Source organism: Micromys minutus (genome assembly GCF_963924665.1).
Source record: "Micromys minutus genome assembly, chromosome: 6".
Taxonomy (NCBI): Eukaryota; Metazoa; Chordata; class Mammalia; order Rodentia; family Muridae; genus Micromys; species Micromys minutus.
The window spans coordinates 11,082,745-11,095,034 of record NC_137975.1 but is presented as its reverse complement, the minus strand read 5'-3'; the positions used below and the strand labels follow the sequence as shown (position 1 = coordinate 11,095,034).

Genomic DNA, 12,290 nt, shown 5'->3' with positions numbered 1-12,290 from the left:
TTTCTTAAAACGTATTCTGTGGTTGGAACTCAACCCTACCATATGTCTGCTGTATAATAACTCCTCTGTCAAATTCCCAAGTATACACTCAGCAATGGACTCCACGGGTCCCCCGTGTCAAAGCCTGACCGGCGGTAGAGGTCTACAGTCTAAAAACTTCATTTAGCTTTCAGACTCTCAGAGGCTTCAACATAGTGCTACAAACTAAGAACAACAGGCACAGCTGGCAACATCTCCACAGCTGTACCTGTCCATGCCTGCAAACTATGAAGATGCTTGCTGCCCCAGTCTCTAAACAGCACGGCACAACCACCGTTTACCTGACATTTATATTGTGGTTCATATTACAAATAATCCAGTGATGGTTTAAATGTAGGGGCAGGAGGCGTGGGGAACCATAGGCTGTGTGTAATACTCCACCATTTTACAAAATGGATGTCAGCATCTGCATCAGCCCTGGAACCAATGCTCGATAGAGGCAGAGAGAGTTCTGCATTCACTGAAATGCAATTACCTTTCTTTTCCTCCTAATAAAGTCTGGCCATCTAAGTTTACTCAAAGGGTAACCAGTGGAAGTGATTATGGAAACCAACAAGGAACAGGAAGTGTTCAAGGATACACAGTGAGCTCCCTCCGGACAGTCAGTTTCTGGGAAGCCTCTCTGAATTCCCAGGTCCTATCTGCAAGCCTGGAAACCAGCACTTCAGGACAGTCTTATGCCCTCTGCTCTGCATCTAACTCAGGAAGAAAGCTCCCTCCGGAGCATTAACACACTGCTGAGCAATGGGAGAGACATTCATCAGAATGGCTTGTGAACAAGGCAGGCTGTGAGTCAAAGCATGCCTGGTTCTGCAGCTCAAATGGACGACTGTAAGGTCAGGCTTGGAGGCTGATGATAAAGGTGCTTGTCCTTGTGGCAGCTGATGCTTCACACGGTGCCTTTTTGTTACTCCTTGGACACAAGCTTGGGGGTCAGATTTAACCCAAGGAGGTAAAAGGCATGCTTAAAAATTTAGCTCAAATGATCTTTCCTACTGCCCTGACTGCAGCCGAAGATAGCAGCTAAGAAAGCCAGAGTGCATTTGGAGCCACAGCTTCTGCCCTAAGCAACAGTAACTATGCAGAGCAATATTTTGGGATGTCACCAAGACACTTGAGATCTGTTTACCCAAAGAGCAAACAACTGTTCAGGGTTTAATCCAGGTACAAAGACTTCAGCCCTTCTTGCCCGGTCCACAGACGGCATGTAAGAATTCAAGGCTCGGTCCACAGACTGTAAAATGTCAGCCACCAAGAAAAATGCTGACCTGCTTCTAACAGACTAAATCGTCCACACATTGAATTGCTTCAGGTGTTTGAAAGGAAAAATAGTGAGCCAAGATGTACAAGGTGTATAGCTTGATTTTAAAAGGAAAAATCACCAGTTCATTCAGGGGAACAAAGTGAGTATCACTGCTGACCCAAAGCGGAGGGTACTGTAGCAAACCTCACACGTACTGGGAAAGCGGCCTGCCTCAGGGACAGGAGACTAGCTGACAACTTAAAAGAAGGACCCCTAAAATAAAAAAAAAGTAAGAGAAGTGTCTAGAAGGCCTGGGTGTTGACTTCGATCACTGGCGTGAGCAGAAACACACCCACCGCTTTGATCTACTACTGCCTCTCTCAGAGCAACCGTACTACTGGATGAGAAGATCAGCTGAGTAACGGGCAGACGCGGAAGCCCCTGCATCACTGGGGATGGGTCGTTCGGACCCAGGTCTACTCATAAGATCGGTTCTGCTGTTGCATTCATTAAGAGTACGGTATATACCCTGATGGCACCATGCATGCCAAGCCACTGAAATAACTCTGAAGGATAAAACATGCTCCTTTCACCAGTGCTGACGGACACCTTCGGGAATGGATAATTACTAAGAGACGTGGTACATCCATTTAGAGCAAGGTGAGGTTCTTAAAACTAAAAACAAAATTTGTTTAACTTCTAATACATTCTAGAATTATCCTTCTGTTCTTCCTTTGAATAATATCTACTGGGCTCGGGGGATGTGGCTTAGAGCCTAGCACTCTTAAGGCTTGATGCCCTGGTTCCATCCTCAATACCAAAAAAATCCTAATATAAACTAATCTTTAGTAAAAACAAAGGCAATCCAGAAACTGGATGACTAAGCGTAAGTCCTGAGTTTACCTCACCTGCAGGCAGCTGTTCGCTTCAGCTAGGTTTTGCCTTCTGTTAGAAAGTACCACAGTGGGCTTGCCAGAAATGGCCAGAAATGACCAGAAATGGCCATGGCAGAGTGAAATGGTGTTTTTTGCCTCTACCATGTGAAAAGTGGTAGTTGCTAAAGTCTATGCATGCAGAGGACAAGGGTGACTGAGGAAGAGGGACGAGAGAAGACAGGATCACAGGGCAGCAGAAGGAAGCGGTCATTCCACCCGGCAGTGGCTGCACAAGCACCGGGAGCCCCTGCGCAGTGCCTATGGGTACTCACCGAGTGGCGTGAAGCCCCGAGCAGGGCTTGTATCGCGGCTGCTCTCACGGCTGGTATCGCGGCTGCACCCCTGACTCATGCTGGGTCGGGGGATACGGCTGCTCCGTGCTAGTGTGCAGCATGAAGGGTTTCAGAGAAGGTGAAGACATTTAATGAAGACAGAAAAACTCACAAGCATCAGTCACATTTGCTTAAATGTAATTATGACATTGTTTCTGACAGGAAGTATGGGGCCACCTGCCCATGAAGAGGTCTCACTGACAGGAGGGTCTGTCCCTCAGAAGGCTGTGGATTTAAACACTGAAGTGAGATTATACTTAACTGTGAGAAATGAAATCTTCCCAAAGGACAGCCTGGCATCCAATATAAGATCCAAAGCATAGCAGAAACAACCAGTGTCTGAAGCTTTACACACATCTTGATAAGAGCTTACAACACCAAAGTTGTTTTTAATGGCACCTGGTTCCCCCAAAAGACCACTTAATTTGGATGAATAATAGCAATAAACTTCCCTAACAAAAAGAAGATGGCTCACTTTTCCCAGGGTAACTTGCTCTACAGAGAAGCCAACACTCATCCTAGCTGGAAAGCCTGCCCAGAGTCAAGACAGAGACATCACACATGCAAAACCAGAACCGCAGAGTCAGGATTGGGCTTAGCATTCTCTGCTCTCTACTGCAGCTAGGAAAGTGACAATCTCAGGATTCGGTCAAGAAGAGTCTTCTTGGCCTTGGAACAGTAATTATTTTATGACTACCTCCGGACAGTTTATTATTGCCAAACACTGAAACCTTCAGACGTAAGGCAAAGCCACACGAGTAGTCTAAGGTCTAATATTTTGGCTATGAAGCTCAGAAAGATCATGATATGTGACTTCGAAGTCTGAAGAAAGACAAATACGTTACAAGTCAAACAGTCTTTAGCAACACTGCTTTCTGATGTGGGCAGAGGGAAACCTACCATCACAGCCACCAGAGACAGCGTCAGAGGTCAAGTGCCTCCAGACTAGGTAGAACTGGTTCAAAACTGGAAACCAGTGAGCTTGGTTCCCTGGAATAAAACAATGAGCGTTGTCTCTTGTTTCAGAGCAAAGGTTTACAGCTAACCAACGAGAACACCCCACTAACCGGAATCATGGAACTCTCCAATAAAGAACACGCAAGTGAGAAACAAAGTCACTCTAGCGTGTGCACAATAACGTCGTGCTGGGATGAAGCCCGGTCACGAGAGCTTGTAAGAGATGTCCAGATGCTTGGCACTCTGTGATGCAGGGACGTAATCTGAATGATCTCCCAAGGGCCTCGCTAGAAATTCTGAATTCTAATAAAATGACACAGAGAAATTGAGGTTTCCACTCTCAGCACCGGTGACTATTTAATCAGCAATTCCTGTAACATTCTAAACAGGTCCTATGAAGAGAGTACCAACATACAGGACGTCCTCGGATGCCCACAGCACGGCTGCTTATCTTCAGAGACTAAAGCCCCTGAGCCGCAAAGTGACCGGTACAGCTGCCCCACTGCGCTAGCCACCTGGCCTCCCTGGTTCTCATCTTCCCCACGGGACATTAAGGAATAAAAAAGAATCACATCATGTATTTGAGAAGGACTGGATACAGTGCCCACGTACGCACTTTGGAGTGGCATGCCAAACAACATACATGGAAATCGTGACTTATCCTACTGTCTATTCTAAACCAGGCAGTTTTTATTTAAATGTAGGCTCAGCTAACTACACCTTAACTTTATCCAGAACCTACCTGTTTTCAAGCTCATAGAGATGCTGCAGAAATGAAAACACGTGCTCTCTGGAGTAGGCCTGCTTTATCAAGACAACAGAGACCACTACCAAGAAGGAGCTGTGATGTGGAGTAATGCCCACACAAACTTCATGACAAGCCAGACCCTACTGGTGTTCCTTCCAGAGAATGCATTTGCCCACCACGTTCATGGATTCATTTATGATATGGCACATAGAAAAAATTTGTCCACTGTTTTGTCAGAAATCTGTCCATAATTGCCCTAAGCCTCATTAAAGGGCATTTTGTGATAAGAGTGATATTTCAAATATTAGGTAATTTAAGCCACAAGAGAAAAATCACCCACTTACAACATTAGTTCCAAAGCTAACCTACACAACAATCTAAAGTAAGCAGGAAAAAATTAGTTTTTTTTAGATTAAGTGGTCAATATTCATTCATATAATCTCCATTAATCCACCCACCCACCTACCCATCCGTCTCTCTAGAGTGTAAAATCAGTTTGTCTTGTTAATATGTGCTCTCAGAAAACATCCTAGGTGAGACATTGGCATGGGGGAGGTGTAAGAGAAAAAGGCAATGAAATATACTTGACCTTCCTAAACAGTCAATCTAGAAAGCTCTTGACTCTTTGCCTATCTGAAATGCTGGCAAAGTCTTGAATAACCACTTGGTGATCCTTACTTTTGCCTTAAAAAAGAATTTACTTTCATTTTTATGTAAGTGTATTTGTACATGTCTGCAGGAGTGTATTCTATGTGGGTGCAATGCCTGCCTGAGCCAGGAGAGAGCGGCAGATCCAGCTGGGCTGGAGTTGGGTGGTTGTGAACTCTGCTGTGGGTCCCTGCAACTCAACTCCAGCCCTCTGCAAGACTTCATACTCTAACTGTGGAGTCGTCCTTCCGAACTTACTTCTCCTTTAAGAATGAACCCAACCAGAATTCGAAGCAAAGGCAAAAAAAGGCAAGAGGTTAGTGAAAGCTACCGTAAGTTAAAGGAATAGAGTTTTTCTAGATGTTTGCATGTCCCGGTAATCTAGTTTCACAGTTAAAGGAAATCATTTAATTAACTCCAATCTTCCAAAATATTTTTAACTAGAATGTCATAAGACATTTAAAATATATACACAAAAAAGGTGGCAGGATGTTAAATGGCTTTCCCAGTCTCTTTATTCGATGCACAGGGGAAGGATACAAGAGGCATCTGCTCACAATCACTAATGATGCTACCTGTGTGTTTTCACATCTGCCAAGTCTTTAAGAGACACCAAAGTGGAACAATTTAAAAATGTGCTTCCCTAATTGTTTGGGAAGCTTATGGAGGGTTAAGGGGGGACAAAAACAGAAGGTAGGAAAAGGAGGAGGGGTGGGTGGAGGCGGAGCACCATAAGGCAGCCGAGTGTGGCACCTCTAATCACAGCTCCCACAAGGCTGGAGAAAGACCGTAACTGAACTTCCTTGAACTACAGTGAGTTCTAGACCAACAGAATGAGACAAAACAAAACAAACAACAAAACATGATGTAAAACATCTTAGATGTCAAAGAGGAGCCCTGGCACTTCTATAACAAACGAAAATCTAGCTAAATGTATTTCAGACAAAAAAGGAATAACTTGTAGATTATCACTAGAATTGGTGTGTGTGTGTGTGTGTGTGTGTGTGTGTGTGTGTGTGTGTGTGTGTGTGTGGCAGGGCAGTAGACAGAACACCTGTAGAGGTCAGAGGACAACTGTCAGGAGCTGGTCCTTAGTTTCCACCCTGCTGGGAAAGCTCTCCCTTGTTTCTGTACCTGAGCTAAGTGCTTCAGGCTAGCTGGCCTCTGAGCATATAGGCAACTCTCTCTGCCTCCCTCCCAGCTTGCAATGGGAATGCTGAGATTACAAGCGTGTGCTCCTATGTCTCGATTTTTAGGCGGGTTCTGGTGACCGATCTTGTGCTGTCAAGCTTGAGTAGCTAGCAGCCTCACCCACGGAACCATCACCCCAGCCTTAGAATTTGCTTCTAACATAAATTCTAAGCCTAGTGTAGCTGCCAACAAAACTGCTGAGTTAAGTGGTTTTGAGGTAATAGAAAACACTCTTAAAACGTGATCCCCTCTTTTGAATATTTGTACTTAAATCTGCTAAACAGTAAAAGAAATGATTAGATACACAAACATGTCTAGTACAAACTCAATGATCACAGCAAACTATTACAGAAAAATGCTAAACACCTACCACGTGATAAGTGGATGTGTAAAGGTACGTTTTGTTCATGTGTGTTCTTATAATGTGCAGAAATAAAACACCTTCAAACAGAATTTTATGTACAGTCTTAAAACTCTTAACACTACTTGGTGATTCATATGCACCAAGGGAAAAAGTTCCTTCAAAATACTACTGAAGACAGACATGGCAATACAATTCCAGCACTTGGGAGATGGAGGTAGGCAGATCTCGAGTTCTAGGCTAGCCTGGACTACATAAGATCCTGTCTCCAAAAAATAAAAAGGACAAAAAAAAAAAAAAAAAAAAAAACAAGTTCAAATAAGAGCTCTTTGAAAGGAAACAATTCCTTTACTGATGTCTCAAGACACTGGCTTCCAGGGCTCAGAAAATGTTCCTTTTCTGCTGTACACAACAGACTGTCAGATAAGGACCGTGGAACAGTAGGCCCTAGAGTTAGTTATACTAGATTACTGAAATTGCATCATTCCCTAATTTCAATAGGAACATGAAAGGTTGTCTGGTAGTTAACAGATTGTCACCAAGGAGGCATGCCTTTAGTATGTCTGTAAGGGAATTTCTAGACAGGGGCAACTGGGGTAGGAAGACCCATCCTATAGACTGGGATCCTGGACTAAATAAACAAAAGACTGAGCTTAACACCAGCATCCATCTCTTCCATTTCCGACACAGAGTGAGAAGCTGCCTCACACTCCTGCTATATGCCTTCCCTGACAGGAGAGACTGATCCAAAATAAGCCCATCCTCCCCTAAGCTGCCACTCAGGTGTTTTGTCAGAGTGACAAGAAACTGTTACAGGAAACACCTTTGGTAAGCAGGGCCGGCTGTGCTCAGATATAGCAGTAGAATGCACTGCAAACACGCAACGTATATAAACTTCAGTCAACAACTGGAAAGACAAAGGAAGATTCACACCTAGACTTAGAATGTCCTAACAAAACTGGAGTGAAAAGCAGATGGGTTGCAGTATCAGATGAGACAATAAAGACACTTCTTCTGGGAAACTGAGTTCAAATCAAATCTTTCCCACTCCTTATCAACTGCGCCTGCTTGAGCCCTACCAGTCTGGCTGCCCTTGACCCCAATTCCACAACGCTAACGAGTCCTTCTTATCCAACTGCTTCTGGAAATGCTCTTCTCTTCAAAACAGTATCTTTTCCCTGACTCCAAAGTAAGACATATTCTGGGACAAGTCTGCTAACGGGAGACCTGGGAAGATCAAGGGAACATAGGGAAAGAGCCTCCTTTCTGAGGTGCTGAGTACCTGCCACAGGACACTGGACAGCTTCACTTCCCCACCCTTTCACAACAGATGAGAAGGGTTGGATGTGTGACGTTAAATCTAGTCACCTTCTAATTCTTAGGTCTAAAAAAGGGCCTGGTACAGAGTAAACAGTCAAGTAACAAAAGGCTGAGAAAAACCAATGGCTATGAAAACGAAGCCAACAAGAAAAGTTAAAGATACAGTACTCTAATTTTAAAGTAATAAATCTGTACTTAACGAAGCTGATAGATATATAATAAAAGTGCATTCATCAATAAGTAGCATGTTTGGTATTTCTTTCAGAAAGACTTTTACACTGAAAGGAAACATATGCGCTGGTGTGTAACAGGTATGTAAGGCACTGAGATCATTTGTATCTACCCGCCATTATAAACAAAGTCAACACAACACTAAAGTGAGTATTTAGATTGGTGTTCATCAATCTCTAGCTTTCATGTTTCAACTAAACTTATGTCAAAAGTAATTATACCTATTATTTGAGTGTAAAGAGAACAAAAATAAAAAGAGGGACCCTGAAATGCTTTTGGAAGTTAAAATATGTGAATGATCAGAATGAATTCAACAGAAGGAAAGTGAAGAGTGAGGAGGGGTTCTAATTAGGAAAGGGACTCATGGTTTTCCAGGGGCAAAGCCCTCTGCAGCCATTGAACGTAAGTGCCACACAGTTGGCGACTGACGAAATCTCAGTGTACTTGTAGAGTGCACAAAGCAAGTGCCTAGCTTTAAGACAGCTGAAGTAAGATCCTGAGCTTAAAAGCAGAGCTCGGTTTTCAGTGTCCGACAACCAAGATTACAGCCTCCTTACCTAATCCAATCCGGTTAGGACTTGTTTCTCGGCTGCATCCCTGACTCCTGGGGATCTTGCTTCGCTTTTCTGAGGATGGTGTTACCGGTGGGCCTCTTGAGGAACCCCCAGCAAGTCCACCATAGCCACTTCCCAGAAGCTTCCCAGGGGAACTTGACCGGCTGCCAGCTAAAAGTGAAGCAAAATGACGGTGAGAGGCGGCGAGGATCAGGTGACAGACACCTCACAGTGACTAAAGGAGTACGTTTTCACACGTGAACTTGTATAAAGCATTAAGAAATTTTTATGTAAAAATAGCATTTTAGTTGGTACTGCTGTTTTTCACAGGCAGGCGCATAGGATTGCTGTCATAAACTAAGTAACATCTCTGCTTAGAAGACCCAGGAGACCCATCTGGGAGAGGAGGTGCAGGTTCTAATGGAGAACAGGACAGGGGCGCCATGTTCCAAGCACAGGTCTGCACAAGGCCAGAGACTCCCTGCTAGCTCTCACTGCACCATATGGCCAAGCCCTAAGAACTGACTCCTTAAAAGTAAGTAAGTCACAGGAGAAACAGAAACATAACTTCTTAGACATTGCAGGGAAACTGGGTTTGATATAACAAATGGAAGACATAGGGGAGAAAGAACTAGAAATGGTTTTAAAAAAAAAATCACAGAGTAAAATGGTACACATAAGCTTAAAAGATCAGTAGTCATAATGATTGTGTCTGAAAACACCTATCTATTAAAAGACAGAAAATTTCAAATTTATTCCCTTTAACAGTATTGGAGATTGAGTCTTGTTGTCCTAGCCAAGTGTTCTACTACTGAGTCACAACAGACCCTAAACAAATACACACAAAACAAAACCGTATACTGGTTATGAGAATCAAACAGTGGGCTCAGTGGTTAAGAGCACTGATTGCTCTTCCAGAGGTCCTGAGTTCAAATCCCAGCAACCACATGGTGGGTCACAACCATCTGTGATGAGATCTGATGCCCTCTTCTGGGTGTGTCTGAAGACAGCTACAGTGTATTTATATATAATAAAAACATCTTTAAAAAAAAAAAAAGATTGAAACAGCACACCTAAAATCAAGCAACACAGGAAAAGCACAGAGTGGCAGAAGGTGTTGTGAGAGAGAGACAGTCAGTACAAATGTCTACCCACAACAGCACAGCTGAAATACAAACTGGGAAAACCTAGAAACAGGGAGAAACAAGAAAGCTGCAGTTTGTAAAGACATGACTGGGAAGCCTGAGAGCCACAGACTCAAGTGCAACCAGAGTTTGGCCTGGGGCCCCGGTGCTGCAGCCAACCCAGCCTGGGTAAGTACACCCAGCTCTCTAACAGTTCAATGTGACTTCATATCCTCCTGTACATGTGTGCGTATCAGAAAACAACGGGCTTTTCTTCATTCTAACATCAAATTTTATAAATACTAATTCTGTAATTCTGTACTAAGCCTCAAAGCAAATCTGAAAGAAAGAAAGAAAGAAAGAAAGAAAGAAAGAAAGAAAGAAAAACAAAGACCCTGAAAAAGAAAAATCACATGAGGCACATTCCCCGAGAAATATGAAATAAAATCAGGAACCACAAATAAATATCACAGCTGCTAATCCTTATTAGTAGCTTAATATCCAGATATGGTTATAAACGTTTTCTGTGCAACAGGATTCTCTCAGGGAAAATAATAACATTTTAAATGCAAAAATATATAAAATGACAGCCACTTAACAGATTATCTCCCAAGTAGAGATGGCAGTAATATTTTTAAAGCAAATTATAAATAATTATTATTCAGAATAGAAAAGCCTATAAAAAATAAAACAAAATCCCTTTAGAAGAACACTTACCCACAAACTACTCTTTCTTACAGGATAAAGATTTTAAAATATATCTTACAATATGTCTCAAAATATATATATATATCAAACATTAAAACTATCATTCAAATGAGTCACAAGAAAATTAATAATTAAACTACACACAATTTGGAAGGGGAAAAAAAAATCACTGTAAAAATCTGTAATGCACATTACTGTGAAGAACCATCCCAAGACTTGAACATAAAAAAACAAAAACCAAACTATTAAACTATGTCAAGAGCAGAAAGAAATGCATTTCAAACTCTAGTATTTGAAAATACAGGAAAATACAGGAAGCTTAAGCATAAATCAGAGAAATTAATATTGAGCAAAGAGCACAGCTGGGAGAGCGCCAGCGTCAACAGCAAAGCAAGAGAAATGGCTTACCACCAGCAGGGTTAGCAGATCTGGATCCTTCGTTAGCAGAGCAGACCAAAGGACAGGCAAGGGTGGATTAAAAGACAATAAGACAATACAGAAGGTCAGCATGCGACACACACAACAGGCTCATTCACAAGCACAGCAGCAACACCACTATGGTCCCAAGGATGCTTTGTGTTAAGCACACACAGCACAGCTCTCAGAAAGCAGCACACCTTGGTCCCCTGTGCCCTGCCATCTTTAACAAGATGCCAAAGGCTGGAAGAACACTGTGATGAGCTCTTTTCACCCTTGGATGCTTATGAGTTTCCGTAATCTTATCTCCATCCTTAAGGACCCTACCCTAAATCTAGAATTAACAAATCTATTTCATATCAAACAAAGGACTATGATGTAATGGCCACACTTGTGGTATAAATGTATTAACCTCAAAGTCAAATCACTGTTAAAATATTGAATTTGTATGTACAAGCATGGGGTGAGCTATTTAGTGGCCTGTGTTCCTGAATACAATCTGGAACCTCACGGTCCAGCCTGAATGTTCATGAGTTTAAGATTTAAACCTCTCCTAATCTCCTAAATCCCACTAGAAAAGCAATTTTCTCATCCTCCTACATCCAGGTGACATTTAGATTTCAAAGCCAGAGAGACATATTAGTAACTCAGCTGGGGTGGGGACATCGCAGAGGCCATAGCCAAGAGCTAAAAAAATTAAAAGAAAAAATAAAAACAAAGAGATGTAAGCTATCTCCTTCCTCACAGGAAATCATACTGCAAAGACAGATTACATGACAGCTAAGTTTTCACTTGAAAGACAGCAGGATAGGGAGTCAAAGTATAATTTAATGTCTAATGCATCAACATGTGTGTTGTATGTTTTCCTGTGTGTGCATGTATGTATGGAGGCCAGAAAAGATGTCTGGCAGCTCCTTCAACCGCTATCATCTTTTTTCAGACAGGGCCTTTCTCTAGGACCTGAAGCTCACCACCTAGACTCAATTACTTGACTAGCAAGCCTTGGGGATCCAGCTGTCCCCATCCCCCTGTGCCAGGATTAGAGATCTGCATCCGAGCACCTATTTTATGTGGGGACTGGGAGTCCAGCTCAGGTCCTCGAGTCCAGGAGACTCCTAGAAAAGGACACCAGACCTTCTGGGATGTTCCATCTTCTAAGCCTACCTAGCAGTGTGTCACTCCGTGTCTGAGGCACTGAGGTCAGTGAGGCAGGGAAGCCTGTCTGCTGTGGTTGGGCTACTGAAGGAGGCTAAGGTGACAAAAGCATTAAGGTGCACTGCTTACGCTGAGACTGTGAAACCACTTTGGCGCGACTGCGGCCCCGACTGTCGGAGGGTGTAGAGGCAACGTTGGTGGTGCTCCCGGAGCTCTGCCTTCTCGTGCGGATCCGACCTGGAGAATACAGTACAAACAGTGTTTCCATAGTGTCTTTATCCAGTGTGACCTACAGAAGAACCCACACCACAAGCACAGGGCACTGAT

General features: G+C 43.1%; 1 protein-coding gene across 22 annotated transcripts in view; it reads right to left on the bottom strand.

The window, feature by feature from the left end:
• CLASP1 (cytoplasmic linker associated protein 1) overlaps window positions 1–12,290 on the bottom strand; it is a 211,566-nt gene that overhangs the window by 67,821 nt on the left and 131,455 nt on the right. For 14 of the 22 annotated variants that reach the window (XM_080917999.1, XM_080918017.1, XM_080918010.1 and 11 more), the window contains 3 exons: window positions 12,093–12,200; window positions 8,563–8,730; window positions 2,490–2,597 (listed from right to left, as the gene is read on the bottom strand). In XM_080917999.1, coding sequence (XP_080774125.1) covers window positions 2,490–2,597; window positions 8,563–8,730; window positions 12,093–12,200 — 384 coding nt within the window. The remainder of the gene's footprint in view (window positions 1–2,489; window positions 2,598–8,562; window positions 8,731–12,092; window positions 12,201–12,290) is intronic. The other 8 variants (XM_080918000.1, XM_080918005.1, XM_080918002.1 and 5 more) reach the window with 1 other exon arrangement.